The 25,195-nt window shown below is 37.5% G+C and overlaps 4 protein-coding genes across 5 annotated transcripts; 1 reads left to right on the top strand and 3 right to left on the bottom strand.

Moving 5' to 3' along the window:
- Window positions 1–2,179: 2,179 nt before the first annotated feature.
- LOC114762843 (leucine-rich repeat-containing protein ODA7) lies at window positions 2,180–5,652 on the bottom strand. The gene is made up of 10 exons (XM_028952433.1): window positions 5,527–5,652; window positions 5,352–5,423; window positions 5,178–5,270; window positions 4,538–4,619; window positions 4,376–4,432; window positions 4,010–4,074; window positions 3,829–3,924; window positions 3,507–3,593; window positions 3,328–3,408; window positions 2,180–3,229 (listed from the first exon to the last, which is right to left on the bottom strand). Exons 1-10 carry the CDS (start codon window positions 5,623–5,625, stop codon window positions 2,480–2,482), a joined length of 1,482 nt encoding a protein of 493 aa, XP_028808266.1. The 5' UTR covers window positions 5,626–5,652; the 3' UTR covers window positions 2,180–2,479.
- A 930-nt stretch (window positions 5,653–6,582) lies between these two features.
- LOC114762844 (ruvB-like protein 1) lies at window positions 6,583–11,344 on the bottom strand. The gene is made up of 12 exons (XM_028952434.1): window positions 11,255–11,344; window positions 10,417–10,605; window positions 9,820–9,951; window positions 9,553–9,702; window positions 9,229–9,384; window positions 8,617–8,751; window positions 8,216–8,281; window positions 8,036–8,142; window positions 7,422–7,521; window positions 7,217–7,308; window positions 7,024–7,093; window positions 6,583–6,924 (listed from the first exon to the last, which is right to left on the bottom strand). The coding sequence occupies exons 1-12, from the start codon at window positions 11,342–11,344 to the stop codon at window positions 6,835–6,837; spliced, it is 1,377 nt and encodes a 458-aa protein (XP_028808267.1). The 3' UTR covers window positions 6,583–6,834.
- A 1,820-nt stretch (window positions 11,345–13,164) lies between these two features.
- LOC114762856 (nicalin) lies at window positions 13,165–19,599 on the top strand. Its single transcript, XM_028952454.1, has 14 exons — window positions 13,165–13,633; window positions 14,600–14,769; window positions 15,568–15,671; window positions 16,079–16,145; window positions 16,601–16,693; window positions 16,776–16,940; window positions 17,052–17,192; window positions 17,288–17,365; window positions 17,880–17,992; window positions 18,064–18,124; window positions 18,275–18,442; window positions 18,774–18,875; window positions 19,140–19,229; window positions 19,317–19,599. The coding sequence occupies exons 1-14, from the start codon at window positions 13,351–13,353 to the stop codon at window positions 19,377–19,379; spliced, it is 1,698 nt and encodes a 565-aa protein (XP_028808287.1). The 5' UTR covers window positions 13,165–13,350; the 3' UTR covers window positions 19,380–19,599.
- Window positions 19,600–20,813: 1,214 nt separating this feature from the next.
- LOC114762850 (mRNA-decapping enzyme-like protein) lies at window positions 20,814–24,745 on the bottom strand. Of its 2 annotated transcripts, none has more exons than XM_028952444.1 (8): window positions 24,541–24,745; window positions 24,406–24,446; window positions 24,064–24,113; window positions 23,279–23,423; window positions 22,683–22,739; window positions 22,006–22,132; window positions 21,318–21,785; window positions 20,814–21,220 (listed from the first exon to the last, which is right to left on the bottom strand). In XM_028952444.1, the coding sequence occupies exons 1-8, from the start codon at window positions 24,697–24,699 to the stop codon at window positions 21,116–21,118; spliced, it is 1,152 nt and encodes a 383-aa protein (XP_028808277.1). In that variant the 5' UTR covers window positions 24,700–24,745; the 3' UTR covers window positions 20,814–21,115. The 2 variants fall into 2 exon arrangements, with proteins under 2 accessions (XP_028808277.1, XP_028808278.1); XM_028952445.1 differs by having other exon boundaries at window positions 20,814–21,155; window positions 24,541–24,743.
- Window positions 24,746–25,195: the final 450 nt, after the last annotated feature.

Genomic DNA, 25,195 nt, shown 5'->3' with positions numbered 1-25,195 from the left:
AATAATGGAGAGCCAAACATGGGATAATATTATACTACTTCCGGTCCTAATTATAAGAACCAGTTGACTAATTTGAGGAGATTAAAGAAGTAAGTTGAGTTAGTTATTTGTCCTGAATAGATGTTGTCTTTCCTAAAATATCTTTACTAATCAAGTGTATTAACTAGAACTATTATTTTTAAAAGGGCTATTTTGGAAAAAAATGTATAAATATGAGAGACAAAGTGGATTGGAGTCTTATATTTAGAACCAAAATAAAAGTCAAATAGGGTCTTATATAAAGGACTGGAGGTAGTATATTATTATTATATATATATATATATATTCGTTGTCTCCCTCCGACAGTGACAGATTCATGATGAGCTTCTTATAAAATTAGATCTCTAATGACTCTGCATGTTTGATTTTATTCTCCATTTGTCTATTAGAACACCCCCCCCCAAAAAAATTCTCATGGTTTCGTTATTGAGAGATGCATTATCATTTTTTAAAAATATTTCTGTTTCTGTTATCCAAGTATCCAACTGAACGGAAAATTCAAATCCTTACCTAATCAAAGATAATGTACGTGCATGATAGCCAGCGATGACTTGGAAAAAATTTCGGACTTGGAGTATCATTCGTTTTTGGCGAAATCTATAAATATATATAGATATATATTATAATTGATCTGTTTCATTCGGTGTTTTTATTGGTTCGAACCTAACGAACAAGCGGAAGCAAGCAGCTAAACATACCAACTCAATAACGGCCATTAATGACATTATTATTGTTATTATTATAATTGTCCCTCTTCTTCTTATTATAATTATTATTAGTATTACGTACCTATATAGGAAAATGTGATCGTGCTGCCGTTGTGTCTGGGCAATCCAAGACGGATTTGGTTGGGTTAGTGCAGACTGAATATTTAAGATTTATTTGAATTTGTATTGACAATGAGAGCATAAGCCTAAAAATTGCCCCAAATACCCATTTACCATGGGTTCAGTAGCAGCAATTACACCCTTTCACCTGAAAAGGAGGGGGTTTGATTTCTCGTCGCGGTGTTTGGAGAGCCATTCTAAAATGAGGGTACCTAAATTAACGTGTGAGGGTATACTGTAGGTTCGTCCTACCCATTATTAATATCACCTAGGAGGAGCTTGGCTTGGATTGAGCCCGAATCCTTATCTAAAATTTTTGTAGCAAAAAAAAAAAAAATTGCCCCCCATATTCCACTTGCATGTAATTTTAAATATACTACATATTTCGTTTTTTCTTTTTGAGCAGCTCATGTATAAATATAAGTGACTATAAGGTATAAGTTTTTTTGGCCAAAAATTATGGGGTTATACATGTTCGTATAGTGAACAAGGCTGGAGAAATTTTTGTTCATGTAAGGAAGCCACAGAATTTACTTGGGAAAAAAAAGTTAGATCAATAATGTTTGGACTTTGATATAACTTTGATCGCAGCTGACTTTTTGCCCCAAAAATCACTGTTTTTTTTTTTTCCCTGATTTTTGGATTTTATCCTTTTTTTTGGGTATATTTTAACCTTATAAAATCAACTTTTCAATATATCAGACAAATAAGTTACTTTCAAACAAATTTTCTTATAAAAATTTATTCAAATATAAATCATATTATATTAATTAATTTTTACCTCAATTTTAGTTTGTCAAAATCAGTTGAGATTAGAGTCGTTTTTGTTTTTGACAAGAAAAAAAACCTCATTTTTATCATTGTCAATCCAAACAAGCCCTATCTTTATGGGCCTACCGTGAGATGTTATTGCCATCTTTTTCAATCTGGGCCTTACAAATTGAAAAAAAAATTACTGAAAAGCCGTACACGTTACCATTCACCTCCACCTACAAGGTTGGGGCTATCAAAATTTGCCATTGATGGGTCTGACCACAATTAAACGCCAGTAAACAAACGCAGACAATTGGCTATTTTGGTAGACGGTCAAATTGCGGTGCCTGGTATGAGAATCTACTTCACACATTAAGATGTACTTCTTGGCAAAGCAACGATCAATACCTGTCTTGAAAGGAACAGTTTCTATCGAATCACAGATAGTGAGATGCAGCCCATCACTTGACTTTCAACCATAACAACGTTTGCTTTGAGCAAATAAAACATGGAGCCACGTTTCCAGGAGTAACACAATCACTTGAAATCTAAAGTATCGATTTTGCCCACCAAAGAAAACTATTTTGACCCACTCAATTTAACAACATATATTGGATAACAGTTAGAGAGACTACAATTTAAATTTGACCCTCTGTTCAAAACCTCTCATTGTTTCACGGCACTCCCATCATTATTGCCCTTATTTACGGCAAAAATGGTCAGGTGCTTAATTATCATATAGGAACAAGTAAACTCATCAAGAGCAAATGGGAATGCAATGGGAAGACCAACAGAACCATAACAGTTCGTTCAGTCTTCAACTTCTCATCATGAAGCATCGGCATAACTCCGGATAATTGTTACTCATCACCCCAGGTTGATGGCCCTCCCATTCCAATTTCAGATATCTGGTGAGATGGCGGCTCCACATTTCGCTTTTTAGAACTCTTGCGCTTGCCCACAGAGGGAACTGTGTCACTCACCAAATTCACATCCTTTAGCCCTTTTTCATTAACTTCTATTTTGCCACCCTGTTCTAGATCATCTGCGTCACTGACGTTAAAAAGATCCACAAATGAAGCTTCTGCATCATCAATAACATCAATATCACTTTGTTTCCTATTCTTTGGTCTCTTCTGTTTCTTACCAACCTTGGCAACATCCTCCTCAAAAGCCACACCCTCTTCTCGGGGCTTGTCATTGTTTCTTAGCTTTTTCTTTACAGACTTGTTCTCTCTGTCATTATCAACAGCGTCAGTAGAACCAGCATTCTTTCCCTCTATGACAGGATTTTTACGTTTCTTATCCTTATTCTGAGCCATATTTTCATCATCAATGACCAAGGCATCCTTCTCGGAGACAACATCAACCGTTTTCTTCCTTTTCTTGCTTGATTTCTTTCCTGTGGTTTCAAAATGAACATCCTCTCCTTCATCAATCTGATGATGTTTCACATCCTTCTTTTCGAAGGTACTTGTATTTTTATCCTTTCCACGTTCAGAACCTGCCAAAAAGTCTCCTCCATCAGCCCTGTCATTGTCCTCCTTCTTGGTATGCTTATCTACTGGTCTGGCATTGAATATCTGCAATTTTGGCAATGCTTTCCTAATCTGCAATATTGTATGCATGGCAGTTCACGTTAGAGCGGAAATTTAAACTTGAATGTGAGAATAACAACAAATGATAAAGAACAATAAAAAGGAATTACCTTTCTTGCTATTTTATCATTGGCAGCAACAGGATTTCCAAGAAGATTGAGATTTCTCAGATTCACCAGGGATTTGAGCACCTGCCATTGTATTACGTGAAAGAGATACATGGTAAAGACTATTTCCAATAATGATCAAAATCAGAAAATACGGAAAACTCCATATCTGCATGTCAGACCTTTAGGTCAGAGTATCTCATGATCACATTATTGCCCAAGTCCAAATTCAGAAGCTTAGAATTATGAGCTAATTCATCTGGAAGACTCTGAAAATCCCAAGAAGCACATAAAATGAGAACTCTTGAGTGAAAAAAAAAAAAACATGAGAAACCCAATTGCTGAATAAACAAAACACAAATTAAAAAGGGATTCCCAGGATAGTCAATTGTGAGTGTAGAAAGGGCAGGAAAGAGAGAGAAAGAGAAACATAAGCCATGTTTACAAACTACCCCAACTCTTTATTTATGGACCTAAGGCATTAACAACCCCTAATGGACTCACCTTGATCTCATTGTGAGCGAGACGGAGCTCCTTCAGATCGACACAAGACACGAGTGAGGAGTCAATAGTCTCAAGCTGGCAATAAGAGAGAGAAAGCTGGAAAACAGAAGTATTGTTATCTTTCAGAAGACAGTGCAGAACCAATCCCTAGAGAAGCTCAATATATTCGAGAGCAATTTACCTTAGTAATAGATTTCACTTTCGCAAGAGCATCCCCAAACTTACGGATAGGATTTTTGGACAGAACTGAAGGTAAAATCAAAGTGATAGAAAGATTAAATTCAAGTCACTAGAGAGTTCAACACTATGCAGAAAACAGACCCCACAAATCATATGGTACGAAGGGGGAGGGAGTGTGTTAACAATAGATTAAGACTAGTTCATATGTCGAAGTGAAAAGAAGAACACCCTATCTTCATGCATATGCGAGGTTAAGCAGCCCAGAATGTAACTTCTATGAAGTCAAAATTACAATATTTTTTCTTTTTAATTTTGTGGTCTTATCCAGATTTTGCACAAAGAAGAAGAACCACAAAATAAGCCATACCAAGAGTGTTCAAGTCTGTGATCTGATCAAGCTTGCAAATGGAGACGATCTCATTATCTACCCAACCCAAAATGAAAAATCAGTTAAAAGATGAAGAAAATAAATTAAAAGAAATCTGCTATCGATGTTAGTTAGTAGAAAATGTTATATTACAAGACTCACCATTCAAAATCACTGCTCTGAGGCCAACAAGCGACCTAACCTGATCCATAGACTTGAGCTTATTTTTGCCCGCATTCAACACCTGGTTGACAAATATGAGTAAACCTTGCCCTTATTTCCTCGTGTAACTCATTAAACTTCATAAGAAAAACTACCACATAGGCAGCTGAGTGCTCGTGAAATTATTTATCGATGGACACAAGAGTGCGCTAACAAACAAATACATGAACAGATACTTAAGAAACCTCATAACACAGGTTAACGTAGCAGCGTGTCAGCATTATCGCAACAAGCTCCAAAAATATCTGTCGGATTCTAAAACTAATTTTAATTAGATTAACACCTAACGTTGCATGTGAAAACGAAAATTTTCCCACAAACTTCATCTGAAAAAGTGTAGTCTTGAGCTTGGGCGTATCGATAACTTGTTCATACGGCTCGTTCAAATAAACACCTTCATCGCAGGTAAAGGAATATTACCGGTGGTTGAGTTCAATGCTCATAAGCAAATTGAAATTCTAGCTAATAAGTATCATAAGGAGAGCCATGACACTTAGTACATGAGACTACAATCACAACCATCCCAAGAAAATAAAAACTTCCACCTTGTCTCTATATGGTAGGTCCATCGTGCACTTACAGTGAGCTTAGTGAGACCTTGAATTCCTTCTAAGCTTTCTAATTTGTTTTCCACGACAGATAACCACTTCAAATTGACGCAAGACCTCAACCCCTGTTGTAGTGCGGGTGAAAACATTAGTCAGAGATGCCCATAGTTCAGCTTAGAAACAAAACAAAACAAGACGGGGAAAACCTCAAGGGAAGTTAGGTTGTTGAGCTTAAGGTCAAGCTTTTCCAAGTTCTTGAAGTCGGCCAAGACCGATACCTACGAATGTCCGATTAAAAAGGAAAACAGCACAACCTTTAGAACAGTTAGGCTCCAAAATCAAAGGGACAAAGAAATCCGAGGGAAGTGCGTAGAGTATTACATCGGAAAGAGCTTTGTGATTGAGGTGAAGAGCGGAAATGGAATTGGGATCGTGGGTATTGTTCTCCTTCAACACCCGCTCGGAGTTCAGGCGAGTCATCGTTTCCGGCACAATCCGATCACTGATTCAACCGCCAAGGTTCTAAAGCCATCGCAAATGAAAGCCCCCGCAATTTTATTTATTCTGGGCCAATGTTTTTTATGGGCCGACGTAAGAACCCTAAAATGTTTCTTCAATGTTATCTGGCTATTTTTATTGGCCCAAAGGTGTCATTTATTTTTTATTTTTCTTCTTTGGGCCAGGATAAAGTTGCGGCCTGGAATAGCGGCCTTCGGCTTCTTTACGGCCGAAACTCAATTTATTTGACACGTCAACGGTTTCCTGGCTTGGTGAGTAATATTAACATTCCAGCAGTAACTTTGCGGCCATTAAATGCTATATGGATGAGTTCAAGAAATTTAAAAACATGAACCTATTAAAATTTGATGCACATTATATGGAGAACATAATTTTATTTTCCCAAAAGTAAGTCTCCTATTTTTTTTTTTTGGTTGCAAGCAGAGACGATTACGAAGTCATAAGAAAGTTAACTACTAGCACTCTAGCAGGCCCAAGAAAGAGGGTAAATAGACACGATCACACAGCGTTTGACTCCACACATTCTGAATTACTCCAAAATCACTTGAAATAATAATAACTCGATTTTTAAAAAAATTATTAATTAATTTTTTGTCTAAAATTCCAATGACTTTCCCAAAAGAAAATATCATATCCACTCCTTCACTCATTATCATCTAGTTAAGCCTTGTTTGGAATTATGATGACAAATACTTATAAACAAACTTCACGTAAATCAAGATTAAATTTATCTTACATATTTATCTTGTGCTCTGTATAGGTCATTCCAAACAGACCTAATCTCGCATTTAGCAGGCTGACCACGTCAAGAGATTAAACCGACGGGAAGAGGAGATATTGTGTGTATCGCCGCTCTACATTCTCTACGAGTTCAACAAATGTTCGGTGGTATAGAGTTTTGGGGTCAATGGAAAAATCTAGCACCAAAGCTCGAACTGAACTAAAAATTGCGCAAAAGAAAAACGGAAATGTGTGAGGAAAACATATCACAGAATACATATAAAGTTGCCATTAAGGTTCAGTAATCAAGAGCAAGAATAGGTGGCCAACAAAGTCGAGTGATGAACATAAGACCCAAAATCATGAATTCTTTAATATATATTGGCCACTTCGCCCATGTTAGAATGCAGCACGCTTAATGAGATGCTCCAATATCCGACAGACATTCTCTCACGAGATGTATTTTTCCTGCTGCTCTTGAAGGAGCCTGGCCGATGATTTAGCATCCAAATATAATGAGCAAACCTCCTCAAGATCCGCCTACAAATTACATAAAATTCAAATCATACTCATTTAGTTGATGATAATGGCATAATAATACATCCAAGAACCTAGTGGAAAAAAAAATCACACAGTTACCTTGCAGATATTGTCTCGACCATTCATTTTGGCTACAATGCTGGCGGGGGATAAAAGCTGAACTGCGTGTCTGTCAAACCAATATAACTTGTAAGTGCCCAAGGAAAATGAAGCATCAAACCTAAGCCTATTCTATTGGATGAGGGTCAGCATTCAGATCGATTTTTAGCAGAACAGCAAGCTAAGGGTGTACCTTAAAGATGTCCTTTGTCCAATTTCCCCAAGGTAAGCTAAACTTTCCTCATCCACACCCAGCTCCTCTACTTGAGCACGGATAGCTAGAATCTGTCTCAAAAGTAAGGAGCATATACGTTAGTGAAACTCTAGATTCTACCAGACTTTCAAACATTAGAGGTTTGTCCTTGAAACAGAAGCAGCCTATTTAAATGCAAAGCAACCTGTATCATTTCAGCAGGACCATAGGTTTGTGTCCGAATTATCACCAACCGATCCAAAAGGTCAACAGGTATGCCATGAGGACTAGTCATATCCGTGCCTCTGCATAACAGGGCAGTTCAACATGTCAAGGTCGATAAATTGATTGTGGAGGGATAATGAAAATGCAACCAATCAACACCATAATCTGATCAGATATATACTGTTAGGACTTTTAGGACACAACAACACCTTTAAATTACAATAGTCCATCAATACTCCAAAATGCCCAAAAGCCAAGGAGGGCAGAATATGGAATACTATTCGTGTTTAGCAAAACAAAAATAATTGGCTAGCAATAGAAGCAACAAAGAGAATCATGACATGCTTTATTTAACCACAATAACAAGCAGCTTTATTCCACCATGTGGAGTTAGCTACATGGATTGTATGATACCATTATGCTCTGTTAACAACCAAGTCTTGGGATAAAATGTTAGCCATGAAGTCTCAATAAAATCATGTCTATAATTCAAATCTTGGGTGAACAGCTGATGCCATTCTATCATTTCATTCTGGTTTCTCCAAATTTACCTCTAAACCAATCTTTACAAAAGCAATTGCAAGAGTTTCATACCTTACACTGCATATTCCTCTATTAGTAGCAAAGATTACTATTGGAGATAAGGAACTCTCTAAAGCACGATTCAAATATGAAAAACACTCCATATCTAGCATATGCACCTGCAAAAAACATTTAGAAATCAAATTATTATAAAAAAAATAGGATGACCAGGTGAGAGAGTGAAAAAGTCACCTCATCAATAAATAGAACTCCAGGTACAAGCTCAGCTACTCCTTCATCGATATAACGGTTGACGACCTGTCAGTAATAGAAGCACATTGTAACACAGTCTTTTTAGTTTTTTTTGGCCTGAATCGTAATAAGCAGTCTACTTACATGGTCTATTATTCATTGTTCTCTCTTCCTATGGTTATTCTTCACACAAAAATTGACTACGTGGATATCATTGATTTCAAATCATTGCATATAACATCCAAAAGATTATAAAATTATAAAATATGTCAAGGGAATTTGAAAGCGGTCGACATTTGAGATTTGAAAAAGCAACTAAGAAGCACAAATTGAAGTTTCAACTCCCCCCATACACTTGGATACTGAGAAAACTTAGCATCTGCCAAAAGTTCTGCCTGTACCTTGTTAATTTCTTGTCTCAACTTATCAGTGATTTCAGTTTTCCTGGGTTTCATCATCTGGCCCATTAGAGACAGAATATCCTGGCCACCCTGAGGCCGTGCATTGGCAGCATCCAGATCATGCAGTGTTACATCCTTCAATTAAAAAAATGTAACTTTGATCACAATCAAGAACAAGCAATATATGTAATGTCTCAAAGAATTTACACTAGAATCTGCACCTTTCCGTTTAAATATTTCTTAACAGTTGTTCCAAAAAGTTCTGTGGCACAACTTAAAGTTACCCAAAAAGAGACAGAACTACTAGTTAGAAAACTTAAATCTCCTGAGTACCAGTAGCATAAGAACTTGATAAGGAATAGATCAGACTGAAAATAACAACAGAATTCACAGAAATGAAATGATGAATAATTTAGCTATCTCTCTCGTTCTCTCTCCTCTCTTCCATTCTCTCTCTTTTCTTCTTACCTCTTTCTCTTTACAACCTGGCATATAGAAAGTCTTGAGCCTGATAAAGTTAAAGCGGTTCTCATATAGACTAGTTACACTAAAATTGAATATCTTGAGAGAGATTTATCATTTTGTACAGATGTATTTCTTCAGATGAATTACCTGAACAATCTCCTTCTTTTTGTGAACCTCGCCCTTTGGAAGTGGGACATACTCCTCTGCTTCAAGGTCAAATTCTGTTGCAAAAGCATCACTTCTACCCACCCTTTTCACTGCTCCACTATTTGCTTCAATGTATATAACATCCCCAACAGCCACCTGTACGTAGAGTCGAACATTTTCAATTAAAACCTCAGATTATCTGGGTTCTCAGGTTCATATAATTATAAAATAGCTTCCAAGTAACCTTTTCAAGAGCTTATAACTTCTCTTATACATAAGAAAACAAGATTAAAAACACGAAGCCATAGAAATTGGAAAGCTCACCTTCTCCTTAATCAAGGCATCATATATGGTGGGATCCAACTTCAGTTGCTTGGTTCCTTTTACTGTTTTCAATCCAATGATGACATGACTAATTGCTTTACCATAGCCGCCTGTTAAACTCTCTGATTCTTCAGGTGAGAGCTCCGTTACCTAACAAAGGACTAGCAACACGTAAGGACTTGAAATCAACAATAATCTGAAGATGACAAGAACAGACTATGATACTGTCAACATTTTCAAATCGGCAATCAATGATAATCAACTCACCTCTCCTTCGTATACTTCCTTGTTTTCCTTGATTCGCAAGCCAATAGCCCGTCGGAAATTTTCCATCAGAACCTCTGTCTTCTTGACTTCTGATGAATACACTTCTGATCCAACCATAGGGCAGAATGGAACCTGCATATAAAAATCTAATGAAGCTGGCTCTGATAGGCCTTGCAACTAAGGCCAATAGCGGTAAAAGGACCAGCAAAACAAAATAGAATGCAGCAGTAACAAACTATCATGTGTAATGGAGTACAAGCTGGAAGGGAGATTTGGAGAGAGGAGAGGGCATAGCAGAAGGTTTTAAGAACATATTGCAGTTGGAGTCAGCAGGAAAATTCTGAGAAAATGGTTGGAAGTTTCTAATCTCTCAGACGCTAGAAAACCCCTTGTTTTTGCTCTTTTCTTTCAAGTTTTGGTTTGCTATAAGCTGAATACATTCATTTTGGCTTTGTTTTGAGGATTCCTACCCTTGAATATCATTACCAATAGGCCGGGGAAGTTCCCATCACTATTACAGTTTATTTTTATCAATAAGACGGACAAGAGAAGAATTGATATCAAAACATTATCCTTATGAAAGAATTATATAGCAACCTTGCTCCCAAGCTCCTGACTTATTCCAAGGGCTAGTGCAGTCTTTCCAGTTCCAGGAGGTCCAGCCAGTAAAAGTGCCCGGCCAGCCATCTTCTTTTGCCGAATCATATCAACCACAAGACCTGCTGCTTCTCTTGCCTCTGCCTGTCCCACAAAGCCGGCAGCAAAGGGCAGTGCTCTTCCATTGGCCTACACACACACACACACACACATATAGAGAGAGAGAGAGCGAGCAAGTCATTCACATGGTGTGATAATGGAAGAAGCAACTAATGATATACATATCCGACCAATAAAAAGCCGATGTTAGCCCACGGTAATACATTTGATGCTTCCTAAACCTCCGAGCTTCTCATTATTAGACAAAAAGAGGTTTCCCCCACAGCATTATATACGCGTATAAGAATCACCGCAAAAGGGAACCTCATTTAAACTTTGCAAGGTGCCACTGTTAACTGCGCTAAAGAACCAAATTTGACGAATAACAGAACGAGTATGCAACTCTTGCTTCACATAAAAGCAAAAGTTCAGTTTTGTCCATGGTGAGCTTCTAGCAATAATGAATTTGTAAAGACATTGAAACGCACTGATAGTATAAAATTTAAAGAAATGAAATTTTCCAGAGGTTAAGCACTACCCATTTGGAAAGTGAGAAGACCATTGCCGAGGTTGCGTAGCCATGGAAGTTTGAAAAACAAAATAAACAAAAATTAACAGTAACCAGGCTGCTAAAACCCACTGTCCTAAACGCTCAAGAGCCCGCTGACGATAAGGAAAAGTGGGGCAGCTTCCTTCGTTGGAATGTCAGTGATAAGTATGTTAGAGAGAAAGAAAGAACCTCGAGTCCTAGGCCTTTAATATGTGTATGTGTGGCAACGCGCTGCTTCTTGGTGGTAGATTGAACCTCTTCTATTTTCATCTTCTCCATGAATAACTCTCTTTAGCTATTCAGCTTTGCAGAAACTTCCAGTCAGGTGCTGAACGCTTTACACAGCCTCTGCACTGTTGCTTCCGTCGATTTCTGCGACAGATGGCTGTCGTTCTCGTCGTCACAGGTGGCTGCCGGAGGGAAACCACGGTTTCCACCTCTGTGGCCTGGGGTTTTCGAAAGAGAGAAGAGGAGGCGCGCGCGGGTTTTGGGTCGGGCCGTCGGCACAAGATCAAGGTTGTTTCCGCTCGGTCCTTTTGCTCACCGGTCACACTACTAAGGCAACCTATATTCCTCTTTAGACGGCCAAAAAAAAAAAAAAAAAAAGCAAGTACAAATCATTTTAAAATTATATTATCTAGCTAACTAATTTAGATAAATTAAAAAAATTAGTTAAGTTAGTTATTTATTATAATGTGTGTTGTTTTTTTAAAATATTCTTGTTAATTATATTTATTGGCTAAAACTATCATTATTAAAAGAAATATCTTGAAAATAAATAAATAAATATGAGAGATAAAGTGGATTGAAATCTTATATTTAGAATTAGAATAAAAGTTTAACGAGACTGGAGGTAATATATATGTTTCTAATATTTTATCTAATTAGTATATTTAAAAATATTAAAGAAGTAAAAATATTGTAAAAAAATCTAATAAAATATCGTGGAAGGTGGTCATCTTGTGGTTTATTTGCCTAAGAATTGACCTAGAAGGAAGGATAGTATCCAATGCACGCCATATGTTGCTCTTTATCGTTTAGAGTGTTTGTCTACTCTCATTGCATTCAGCTACTGTGTGGATCAACATGCAGACAACCTATCCAGTGAAATCATCCTAAAGTTTTGATTTACGGAGGATTTAGATTTAAATTTGTAATCAGAACCGGGACAAGGAGCGAAGGCCTTCAGGACTTATTGGAGATATCAATCACTTACGGGCAATGGCATTTCACTTTCCATCCGCAAGGCTTGTTATCCCAGCAGCAATCTCTTGACTTTTGTGGCAGCCATGTGTTGGGATATTTGTGTACCAGGTTGTTGTTCTCGGGGCAAGTTTATAAAAGACAATGAAGATTTACAATTTGTATTCCCATTAAATAAGCAAGCCTCGAGTGATTGACATACATGTTCTACTGTTTCTCAGCACAGAAATCAGATTCCTCTTCCAAACCGAGCTCTTCACTGTGGTAGACTTCGTGTCGTGTTCATTACTTACGTAGAGGGTCTGCGAGATAACCAGAAGCATTGATTTTTGAGCGAAATTTTACAGTCAGATACTCTTTCCTCTTGAAGCCTTGTTGATCTAATTTAATTTGTGTTTTATTTTGGTCTGTCTTTGGCGCTCGGAAATGGTTTTAAGGGGGTGCATTCGGCAAACTATTTTTCAAAGCTACTTGTTGAGTTAGATAATATTTATACTACTCTTATAATTTATAAATAAGATTTTATAATTAGAACCAAGGTAATATTTACCAGCTGTAATTTAGTCTCATAAAATAAAATGGCTAGTTAATGTTGCAAACTAATATTAAAAAATGTTCATGTTTAGCGTTTGAGAGGATTGTTTGCACCAAAAATAATAATTTGTTTATAGATACATGATGCCGAAATGATTTGTTTGGCACTTTGGCCAACCAATGCATAACTAAATTGATATCAATCTCAATATTGTGTAAAATTGCGTTAAACCTCATCATGAAGACATGAATCTTCTTTCAATTTAATTTATGCATATTAGGCTTTAAACATCGATGATCCCAAACCCAGCAACGTGACAACTGACAAGTGACCACAAGGCAGTAAATCCCGGTTTCACCTAACACTGGCTACACTGGAACTGAGCTTCTTTCTCCGTCTTCCATTCTCCCCTTCTTTTATCTCTCTTCCCAATCCTCTCGTTTTCCTACTGCGACCACCCTTACGACGTATAAACAATATATTTATGTGAGCCTGCTAGATCGCCACCATCATTCGCAGACCCCCCTAACCCTAGATCTCCATAATTATGGCGCCAAGAAAAGCTCGGGAGCCCCACCTGTTCCTGGAGTCCATGTACTCAGTTATTGCACTCCTCTTCCTCCTCGTTACTTGTGTTGAGCTCTGCGACGCTGCCACCGTAGTTGACGTCTACCGCCTGATTCAGTATGATATGTCCGGGGCTCCATTCGGATCTCGACTAGCTAGCCTCAATCACCATGCCGGCTCTCTCCACTTCTCTCCCCATGCTGATCTCTCACGCACTGTGCTCGTCATACCGCTTCGCGAGTTGAACATGACATTTGTCAAAGGTTTCTTTTTTCTTCCTATTTTCGTTTTTGTGCTGACTTGATTGCGCATCAAGTGATTTGTGACGCAATTCTGAAGCATAAGTCAATTATTCTTATGCTAGTTACAGCAGTTTTTTTTTTGCCTCGATAGTTACAGAAGTCTCAGTGAAGCAGCAAAATGACCATGGCGTTATGCAAGACTCCGAATTTTCTCGATTAATGTATGGGTTTGAACGCGTGTATTCATGGGGTCAACGAACCGAACTAAATTTTCATAACACTTGCGCTAAGCTGGAATTAGGGTCTATTCTGTTTTCTTATCAATACAAATCGTTGTATGACAATTTGACACCTTTTCAGATCCATGGCAAGGAGTGGTGGTTCAAATCGTTTCACTTGATTTTACTCCTCTTCACTCGCGCGAAATAATGGATATGCTTCTTCTTGATTTATGAGTAATAAAATTCTGAAGTGTTCAAATAATTAAAGTACTCTTACTAATCTGGAGAAACAAAGGATAATTATTAGAATCCCATCATGAGGTTTTGGAAGTGTTGAGTTACTTGGAAAGTAACAATATTTATGCTTGAGAGGGAGCTATATACCAATAGGAGGCATTAGGTAATGAACAATAAAGAGGCTTTCTAACATATTGTAATGTGACTTGGAGTGCTCATAAGTAGCTTCCATTAAATTTAGTCACGGTGCTTTCGTATGACTGGGAGGCATGAGAAGATATGCTGAGTTTATAAATTGTTAAATTGACAAGTTAGCTTTTGCAATTAACTTACTGATGTCATCCACTCCTGTTGCAGAAATATTAGTTAGCCACATATTATATTACTGTATTATCTTGTGTAGTTCTGTAGCTGAATGCTTAGCTTTTAATGCCTCTTTATCTGTCAAGATTATTATTTGAAGAATGTCATTAGATCTCTCACTCACAAATCTACCAAATGTTAATTTCTTGTGGATCCTACTGGGCAGAATATATCGTTGAAAAGAAGCCACTGGGGGGCTTATTATTTTTGCTGCCTAAGATGTTCAGTATAGAAAATAAAGGTGGCTTGAGAAGTGATCATCAAGATGATGGTAAGGAGCAGCTGAAGAATGTGTTGGCTGAACTTGAACAGATACTAATACACAACAACTTACCTGTGAGTACAGTGATCCAGTTTGTTTTGTACTATTTCCTCTTCTTAATTTTCTATAAAATGCTTTTCCAAGCTTAAATATAAGTTACTTTTAACCATCTCATCGGAAGTAAGAAAAGTTTGTCATCCCATTAAATTGGTCTTAAATTTGAAAATTGTCCATCTTTACTCCTAAGTAATATTGTTAATTTGAAAATCAAGTACTCTTTCTATCCTCTTTAAAGAAGGGCATTTTGGGAGACAAGCATCATATACCTCAAAAACTCATGCGAAGTGAGCCATAGTGAGGACCACAAATTCCTTCTAGAACATGACCTTTATTTAGGACCAGAGGGACTTTAGTTTTCCACTGGGGAGTGGTATACGAATTCCTTTTCATTACAACTGGTTTGATTTTTTTCCACTATCTATTATCCTTTGTTGTTGTTACATGTGTCTACAATATGTTATGTCACCTGTTACCTGGCCAAGCTGTATTCAAGAAGTATCTTCTCGATAGTATGAACTAATGGATTGATTTTTTTTTTTTTTTTTCCCAAAACTGTCCGTGTAAAATCATTGTAAGTGTGTATATTAGATGTTAGATTGTTTCATTATATGCATATCAGATTCATGAGATGTTAGATCTTTCCATTAATACTTCTCATTTTTAAAGTATGTGTTTCTTCCTTTTCATCGGAGGCGGAAATAATGGTTACTACAATTCCTCCCTTGCTGTCACGTTGTCTTTTTGCCTCTTTTACTTTCTTTTTTTGTGTTGTTGACTGAAGTGTAACTTTATGGGGTTGCTACTTGTTACAGTACCCTGTGTATTTTGCTTATGAGGATGACAACATTCATGCTGTGTTAGCTGATATAAAGAAAAATGATGCCACTGGCCAACCTGCTACTGCAACTAATGGCGGGTGAGTATCAATATGTGAATATAGCTTCATTGTTTGAACCAAATCTTGCTAAGTTGCTTGACAGTTGCGTTTTTACATGATTTTTTACTACTTGATTCATTGGTCTCTACGCCCTAGATATGGCACACTGAGTTGCAGTTTTCCCTGTTTGAATCCAATCATGCAAAGTTTATTGGCTGTCAGGTTGAGTTACATCGAGTGTTCTAACTCGTTTAGTTGGTCTCCATGCACCAGATGTGTATGGCATGGTCAATTGCTGATAGTATCATTGCTGCTATATCTTGGTCCTCTTAGTACTATTTGTTACTTTGCTGAATTATGTTCCAATCTATTGATTTTGGATTTGCTTTTTCTCTCTTGTGTCAATGCTGATGTTCTCATTTGTTTCTTTTCACGTGACATTGCAGATACAAGTTTGTTGTTTCAGCTCCGGAGCCAAAGAAAGTCGCATCTCCTACAATTACAAATATTCAGGTTTTTATTCAACCTTTTCAGTGTAGGCGGTGATTCGAACCATTATAAAACATATTGTAATACTACATGGTTAATAATCTTGATCTTGGTTTCTGATGTTTTAGTGTAGAGAGTATTCAAGACCTATAATAGTTTTAGGATCTAAAAAGCTTTCAGAAAAGCTTCTTTGGAATTAAAGATATATATTATTTTGATCTGGCTTGATTGTCGATAGATAGTTAGAGGCGTGATATGTCCCGAAATGCTACTTACTTGTATTGTGTAATATCAAAGGCTCTCTATGCTAATGCTCAAGAATTTTATCTATTTTCCATTTTCCTCTTCTTCTTTTTTGTCTAATATTTCCCTGTGTGAATATTATTGAACCTATTTTACCAACCTCACTCATTTCTACTATTCTGAAGAACTTGAATCACTAGTTTAACCACTATTCTGTATCAATGGTTTGCCTGCAGGGATGGTTGGCGGGAAAGAAGATGGATGATGATGCTAGTCAATTACCCACCATTGCTATAGTGGCATCATATGACACTTTTGGGGCTGCTCCTGTATGTATTTTTTCTTGCTGCACCTTCAAGATCACTTGGTTTGTATTTATGTATGTGTTGCAATTTGCAAATATAACTGTAGGCATTGTCAGTGGGAAGTGATAGTAATGGAAGTGGTGTTGTGGCTCTCCTTGAAGTAGCTAGGTTGTTTTCTCTCCTCTATTCTAATCCAAAGACAAGAGGACATTACAATCTACTCTTTGGACTGACATCTGGTGGGCCATACAACTACAATGGAACTCGTAAGGTGATAGACTTTGTTTGTAAGGTTCACTTTGTGCTGACAGATTGTCACATTTTAGTTAGTCTTTCCTGTTTATTGTCATGTTTTTTGTAACTTTGAATCTGCATGTTCCAGTGGCTTCGCAGCCTTGATCAACGTATGCGTGAAAGCATTGACTATGCTATCTGCTTGAATAGTATTGGCTCATGGGAAAAAGATTTGTGGATTCATGTGTCCAAGCCTCCAGAAAATGTGTATATAAAGCAAATTTTCGAAGTTAGTAAATTTTCACAGCAGAGTAGGTGGCTATACAGAGATGCATTGACTTGCAATTTATGTTTTGATGGTTTTGTTGGTGGATTTTGGTGTAGGATTTTTCTAGCGTGGCAGAAGAGTTGGGCTTCACTGTTAATCTAAAGCACAAGAAAATAAATATTTCAAATCCTCGAGTAAGTGCTACCTTACATATATGTTCAATCGTTAGTTTATAATCGGTTTTATTTATCGGTTTTATTTCACATTTCTTCTGTATTCGATTTCATTATAGATGCGACATTAAACAGTTATTTCCTTAACCCCCCCCCCTCCCTTTTTCCTTCCTTCCGTAATCTCAACAGATTGAACATATGTGCATAGCTGCATATACCTTTGTCTGTCCCAGTTAGCAACTTAGCAAGGTGCCCCACCGGCCGCATGGGGAGGAGGTGGGGTTTGGGGGCCTCTCTCTCACACACACACTCACACTCTCCATGCTTCTTTTTTGTTATCCTTTTTTACTTGGTTCTTGAAAGGAATATGTTAATGACTCATGGTTCATCTACTGTCGCCTGTTACTAATGTCTTGGCCTTTAAAGTTTTCTGCTTGATATCTTGTAGAAGTATTCTCTATTCTGCTACTAGTTTATTCTTTCATTTTCTTCCTTAAGTTGTCTCGAAGTTGGTTATCAAAGCTACTCGCTGTAGGTAGCTTGGGAGCATGAACAGTTTTCTAGGCTGAGAGTTACTGCTGCCACCCTCTCTGAACTCTCCACTGCACCTGAGTTGCTAGAAAGGACGGGGGGCCTTGTTGACAGCAGGTTCATCTTTTGACCTGAAAGCGAGATTATTATTCCTCTTATAGCATTTTTCTGAGAGCTTGATTCTGCAGGCATTTTGCTGATGAAACTGCAGTTGTCAGGAGTGTGAAGTTAATTGCTGAGAGTCTTGCGGTAGGGTTAATTTATTTACATTGCCTAGTGATCACAGGAACATTGTAAGAACAGATTGGCATGTGCATTAATTTTATGTTGTATCATTATGCTGTGAAGCTTCACTGTTTCTTAACCTTTGAAGTAAATCACCAGCTCTTCTTTCTGCAGAGGCATATTTACAGACATCAAGGAAAAAACATTCGGGTATTCGCAGACAACAGTAGTTTGGCTGTAAATCCTTCTTATATTCAATCATGGTTAAATGTGTTGTCACAAACACCTCGGGTGGCACCATTTCTGTCAAAAGATGATTCTTTTGTTGCTGCACTGAAAAAGGTATTGTTGTGATACGTTTGCCTGCTATGTTTTCTAGCCTTTTTACATAATGGGATAGTTTTGCTGGTAGGTTAGTTGAGGGTAAGTTTGCACCAACTTTAGGCTGTCTATGGCTTGGTTTTTGGTTGATTACGGACTGTATGTGCTGTGGGCAATGGGCTAAGCGCTGATAACTAATGTTGTGTAGTGTTTTAGGAGGAATGTCATTTTTCCAAGAAAAAGTTAGTGAAGGGGGCTAAATCCTCAATTCCTTTGAAACTGAGAGTTGACAACAAAGCATCCTGGTTTTATCACTTTTTTCTACTCACCCTAGTGGTATACTTGTTTACAGGAATTAGAAGATCACACTGACCAGGTTGATCTGCAACGAGATGTGCTAGATGGCATGTTCACTTTCTATGATTCAACTAGGGCAATGCTAAATGTATATCAGGTATTTGAAGATACTTTTGATTCATTGTGTCGTACAAGTTGTCTCTTCTTTTTTAAGTGGCTGGAGAGAACTCAATGGATGGATCTTTGTGGATAGAGGACTGGTTTAAATATTTTCAATCATCGTGCACCCTGATTGTTGTGTATGCTTCCTTTTTTTTTTGTGCTCCATTTTCTCAGGTTTTTTACCTGCCCTGCTTTATGTCTAAGTACATGTTATATATGCTTTTAGCTTGGGAAATAATCAAATTATTTAATTTTACAGGTTGCCAGTGTCACATTCGACCTTCTGTTGCTGTTAGTATTGGGTTCATATTTAATTTTGCTCTTCAGTTTCTTGGTCATCACAACTAGGGTATCATCTCTTACCTAACATCACTTTGCAAAATTTTATACACAGCGTTGTTTATGTGTAGTCATTGTTGGTGATGCTGTTAATCAGGGCCTTGACGATCTAATCAGCTTATTTCGACGTCCTCCCTCACGAAAAGTGAAGACCGCATAGTGATCATAGGCCAGATTTTCCATCAAGGTTTGGCCATGTATTGCAATTTCCAGTAGAACTTTAGGATGAGTCTCTAGCGAACTGCATAACGTTGATTGGTTGAGAGGTTGGGAACAGCAAGATGTATGATCTGTGTTCTGCGAAAATGAGGACTCCTAGGCTCAAGTAAAATTTTGATGTTTATTTTGAAAATATTGTTTGCTGCGTTTTGGCAGATCAAGGCATAATTGTAAGTGGGTAAACGATGAAATGAATTTAGCAGCATCGCGTCATTTTAAAGAATGAAACGTCGCTGCAATACCATTGCTATGGTCAGTTCTAGTAGTGAATAAGGCTGGAAAGCATAATATTGTTTTTCATGTTTTAGCGATTGCCACGTCAAAAACCATTAACGCTAACATAGGCGAACTGTTAGAATTGGTTTTTCGGGGGAAAGAAACCGTTAAAGATTTTGTTTGAAGAGCGCCTGGAATTTCCTGTACCTTGATCCTTGTTCAGCAAATTTTGTGATAGTGATTTTAGTTGAATCTCTTGGGATGATCAACTTTGCATTCCCATTGTTGCGGACTGATATCTCTCGGAGCGTTAGGCATGGGTATAACTATTAAAGTATCACTTGTCCAAAACTGCATTCGTCCTCAAAAATTGAATAATTGATTCGCAATAAATCACGTGTCGATATGAAGTTTAGTCTCGCTATAGTAATTAGAGAATATGTAGATCCGAAGATTCCTGAGTTAAGGCTGTTAAATTCATGGAAAGGCAAGAAATCTCTGGCGAACTCCTGCCTTCAGTGACCCTGGTACTTCCGGCAATTGTAGGGAGAACTGATGACCCCTAGCACTCCTTTTTTCGAAAGGGGAAAAAACGTTTTTCACGTGCTTTATTAGACTAAGTAACTTTTATGTCATCTCGCTAGTCACTACCGTACTAGAATATTAAAAAAATGAATACAATTTTTCAAAAAGTTATTTCTACCATAAAAGAAAAAAATATTAAGAGTTTGTTTAGAATGACTGATAAATAACCTTTCATTTATAGAATGAAATAAATATATAGAATGAATTTTGTCTTGACTTGCATACTCAGGGAATTGAATAAAAACAGCTCAAGTTTTCATCCCAACAGTTTCCTATCATGCACCAAATTTCAACCGGAAACGAGTGCACAAACAAGGTAAGATTTAAATCACTAAATTCCTCTTGGCGGTGGCATGGCCGAGTGTTCAGGCAAGGCATGACACTACCAAGTGACTGATGATCGTGCTAGTTGCTAGTGGTTTCTAAATGCACGAGGGATCAACATACATTCTGATTGACTAAAGTTCATTGCCCAAACAACTTGGGTCTCGTCATTTCTTTGTATGAGGCATGTCACCACTACAGTTGATGAGGCCGCTTATTTTGCATTAACAAGTAGCATAGTCGTAAGGCATGTCACCAATAAATTCAACTTATGTATATATACTTCTGTAATTTTTTTTTTTAAAAAAATACAATACGCCACGTCTGTCTCAAAATATGGCGACATTCAGAAAACTAGCAAAGACGCACGCGGACATCAGCAGCTTGTACAACCAATATTACAAATTGAGATACTTTACTGACATTCAAAGGCTTGTACATAATGATTAAAACCTGGCCTAAAAAATAACAGAGCAGATGTGAAGTGCCAAAAACAACGCCTCTAGCAAGTTGATGGTTTAACACCTCTTAAAAGTGATTATTGGTGAGCATTCAGCAGCGCTCTATAGACCATATCAATGAATTGGTTGTCCTAGCAGTAGCGCACAGCACAGTTAGGATACACGAGAATGGACGAGAAGAAAAACGGACAACAATCTACAACATATATAACAGATAGACCGACTCATACAATTTTGCTTGCAAATGGTATTATAGGCAGAATATCGAACAGTAACAAAGCAAGCAGACTAACCTGAACAAGCACTAGAAGCGCATCTCGAACCTTTTCCCTGGTAATCACTGGCCCATAGTTTGAAGGAGGAACGGAAGCAGGAGTAAGAGATGGCGGAGGATTTGGAGGTGGAAATGGTTGTAGCAGGGGAGTACCAAGTGGGCGTTGTATGCTAACAGCAGACTGAAGTGGAGGGGCCGCTGGATTGGATGCAGGCGCAGGAGGGACCATCAGCGTTGAAGAGGAAGGGGGAGGAACAAAAAAGGAAGATGGCTTCACAAGATTTGTGGCTAGGTTGTTGCTACCAGCTTCAGGAGTGTTGTGGAGGGACATTAGAGGTGTAGTTGCTGATAGAGCAGGTATCTGCAAGGTTGGCACAGTGGATGTAGCAGCATTCGTGGGCACAGAAAGAGAAGGAACCGTATGAGAAGATTGGTAAGACTGTCCAGAGATTGGAGCACTAGTCAAATTCCCAACGGTCAAAGCTGTCTGCAACATTGTAGGAGAAAAATCTTATCCTCATCAGAACTAAGTTCCAAAGGTTCACTTTACAATCAGAAACTCTGTTAACACCACAAAGTAGAATGTTTACATATGAGAAAGGCCACAAAACTCACAACACATCTAATGAAATACAGGCTAGAAAAAAGCGAAGATAGATCCATCACAAATTATCAGAAGCAAATAATTTTGTTTCTAAAGTACGTACACTGAAGAAGTTCACAAAGGAAGGATCATCAGGAACATCAACCGGATTGGAAGTAGAAGATGGTGACGGCTCCAGGGGTCCATCCATAACTGCCATAGTTGGTACTGCCTCCAGTTCCTCAAACTCACTGCAAGGAAATAAAAGCAGAGGCTTACTTCTCAAAGTCTAAGACAAGTAAATGTAGACAAGCTGTCAACTGCAGTGATAACCTACCAGACAAGAAAAAAGTAGAGGGGGTTGGAATATGAATGAATGAAATAACAGATCTCATACATTTTTCCCAAAGCTAAGAAATACTCCCACCGGTCCCAAATATAAGGTCCTCTTAACTAATTTGTAGAGTCCAAAAAAAGTAGTTGTTTGTAATTAATTCGTAAAGAACTTGTAACACTATTTCAAAAACAACATGCCCTAGGAAAAATAAACAAGCACCTTCAATAGAACATTAGGGCTACAGTTAATATGGTTACACAATCAGTACCACACGAGAACCTGGATATGATATTCTCAAGAGCATGGATATAAATATGGCATAATGAAAGAATTCTATGGGAAAGAAATAAGGAAAATAGAATACCATGAATTAAATCACATCAACCTTCCTTAAGGATGGATTGTGATAAGGAACAGATAGAATTAAACGAAATGTAAAAGAAAGAATTTTATTAATTTATTACCTCTTTGTCGAAGACAACTTTGACTTTTGAGGCACCTTCGAATAGGCGTTAAGAATCCTGAAAATCAACTGAACAAAACTGAATAATACGGTCGGACAAATGTTGTGACAATACTCAATTAATAATGTTACCAATTCCAAATAATTTGAAGCCCACGGCGACATTGGCATCAAATGCCATCAAACTACAACATCATTTCCTCAAACTTCTTTCTTTCCACGCTATCCCTTTTATTAAATAGTAACTATTCTGAGCACCCAACCCCACCTACCACCCCCCCCCCAAAAAAAAAGGAAGGTATCAAATTTAAATTAAAGTATATTAGTCAGTTGTGCTTTGGTCGAAAAAACATACATCCAATCAGCAAGAGGATGAAGGGAGAGATTATACTTGTTAGATTTGAAAATAGGAACCTCTCAATTAACATGGAAGGTTCACATCCTCACATGTTTCATGACCTAAATATGGGGGCATGGACGTACGAAAGAATAATGAAGACAGACTCAGAAGTAACCCATTGATTATTTATACATCACATTAAAGTGCCTGCAAGATAGCCGGTGCACGCGAAATTGCAAACCCAGTAAGAATAATACCTGTTAAAAAGATTTGCAACCTCTTCACATTCACGTGCATTATAAAACCAGATGCCATTCACTTCTTGAGTAGCATTTCTATAAAGCAGATATGGAATCTGAACTTCATACTCAAAATCTCCAAGCAGATTCTCCACCAAATTTTCTGCTTACGCCAACACAATTATATGCTAGTTCAAACATAGACGAGACTTAATGCAAGATACACAAAAAGGATACTAGAAATTTCCTTTCCCCATGTCTAGCACCAACATGATTATGTGATAAAATTATTGAAGCAAGTCATAGAAGGCATATTTGGCGTTCATATGTTCACTAATTTGCTATACTCACAATATTGAGTGTAAGAAGCCAGCCGTGGAGTGCCAATATCCAATACCTAAGCCCCAATCCTAAAATTTTAAGGCAGAAGCACACCTAATAACTACAAACATATTATATCATATACAAGAAAATACTAAATATACGGTATACTAAATATAAGACAAATCCTTCTGAAAACATTGTTCATGTGCAGGAGAGCTGAGCAAACATCACTGCTGCATTAACTTTAATAGTGAATCTACCGGAAGGAAGACTAGGAAGCAAACCGCAGAGTAGGTGCAGGCCATCCCCACAATCCACTTCTCTTTAAGATAAAGGTTTCATAAATTCATATCAACACTAAGACAAGTCATGAGCCAGGTTGAATTGCCAATAAGCCACGAAAATTTATAATTTTGGATTCTCAAGATTGTAATAGACCAACTGACGGCAGTAAACACAAGGGAGGTGGACTCACTAACCAGTATTGCGACGATTCATCACTATAAACTGAAATCGTGGCTGAGTATTCCTGCAGCAAAATAGAGCAACAAAGTTAGGCTTGATTAACATCAGCAGATAAATAGAAAACAAAGATTAAGAAAATCCAACATAAAAGCCCTGAGCTTCCGAAACATAGAATCATTCGGAACTTATTGATCGTTGAGCCTAAAAACCGTTTGATAAAGGTAACAGACCAGGTATTCAATTTATGTCACACCAATTTTATATCCTCTGTACATGGATTTCTCAACAGATTCCCAACTAACCATTAATCCACTTGCAACACCGTTTTGGACACAGTAATGTAAAAAGAAACTAACCTCTTGACAACGAAAAGAGATCCCTCAACGTCCTTGCGGCTCTGCAAACCAGTCATTCGAAAAGCAGAGAGAGAGGATGAGAAAGCAATCAGAAAAGTGCAAAACAGAAAAATGAAAAGTGGATGAATGGCAAACCCATTGGCTAAGGTCGATGTTGAATTCGTAGAAGGTGACATGAGCGGCGGTGATGAGAATTTCCTCGACGAAGGGATCGATTCGTTGAAGAACAGTAAGGTTGAGATGCCGGGTGCTCTGCTGGTCCAGATTGGGCATGAGCTTGCCGTTCTGAGACATTGTGGATGATCTCTGCAACGCAAACCCTAGAATTTGGGGCAAATGGGAAGCGTAAGGAGACAGGGACGGGCGAGGGGCGACGCAGGCAGGTGAACCAGTTGTTGTCCCTTAATTAAATAGAGAAAAGTTGATACGTAAGGAGCCTTGATATTGGGTTCTTTTCTACTTACGTAAGAATAAAAAATTTGTCATTCTCTTTATCAAAAAAAAAAAATTGTCATTCTAATTTCTAAACCCATCTTAGGATGTTTGATAACCTTTAAAAATATTTTTAAAATTTTTTTTTCATAAAATAAAGTAAACTTCTCTGTATATTTATTTTGTAAATCGTAAAAATATTTTTGAAACCATGATCTAATTTCTACCCAAACACTCGTTTAATAGTATTTAGTTTTTACGTACTAATAATGTAGAATGAATAAAATAGGTAAAATAGATTTTAGTTTATTTGAAATATATAAAGTAATAAATTATTGATATATGCATATATATTCAT

This window comes from Neltuma alba, unplaced genomic scaffold, assembly GCF_004799145.2.
Source record: "Neltuma alba isolate B1F8T4 unplaced genomic scaffold, ASM479914v2 tig00011243_pilon, whole genome shotgun sequence".
NCBI lineage: Eukaryota > Viridiplantae > Streptophyta > Magnoliopsida > Fabales > Fabaceae > Neltuma > Neltuma alba.
The sequence above is the reverse complement of the archived record's forward strand: the minus strand, read 5'-3'. Positions and strand labels throughout refer to the sequence as shown.

Coding starts and splice junctions, on each gene's coding strand:
- LOC114762843 (XM_028952433.1), bottom strand. CDS start 5,625: ATGACTCGCCTGAACTCCGAGCGGGTGTTGAAGGAGAACAATACCCAC. Junction 4,075..4,375: donor CACAGACTTGAACACTCTTG/GTATGGCTTATT, acceptor TTTTACCTTCAG/TTCTGTCCAAAAATCCTATC. Junction 3,925..4,009: donor AAGTGAAATCTATTACTAAG/GTAAATTGCTCT, acceptor TCTGTTTTCCAG/CTTTCTCTCTCTTATTGCCA.
- LOC114762844 (XM_028952434.1), bottom strand. CDS start 11,344: ATGGAGAAGATGAAAATAGAAGAGGTTCAATCTACCACCAAGAAGCAG. Junction 8,282..8,616: donor TGAGACAAGAAATTAACAAG/GTACAGGCAGAA, acceptor TATTACTGACAG/GTCGTCAACCGTTATATCGA. Junction 8,143..8,215: donor GAGTTCTATTTATTGATGAG/GTGACTTTTTCA, acceptor TGTTTTTTGCAG/GTGCATATGCTAGATATGGA.
- LOC114762856 (XM_028952454.1), top strand. CDS start 13,351: ATGGCGCCAAGAAAAGCTCGGGAGCCCCACCTGTTCCTGGAGTCCATG. Junction 13,634..14,599: donor GAACATGACATTTGTCAAAG/GTTTCTTTTTTC, acceptor CCTACTGGGCAG/AATATATCGTTGAAAAGAAG. Junction 18,125..18,274: donor TAATTGCTGAGAGTCTTGCG/GTAGGGTTAATT, acceptor TTCTTTCTGCAG/AGGCATATTTACAGACATCA.
- LOC114762850 (XM_028952444.1), bottom strand. CDS start 24,699: ATGTCTCAGAACGGCAAGCTCATGCCCAATCTGGACCAGCAGAGCACC. Junction 22,740..23,278: donor GTTGCAAATCTTTTTAACAG/GTATTATTCTTA, acceptor GTTGATTTTCAG/GATTCTTAACGCCTATTCGA. Junction 21,786..22,005: donor CCTTTGTGAACTTCTTCAGT/GTACGTACTTTA, acceptor ACAATGTTGCAG/ACAGCTTTGACCGTTGGGAA.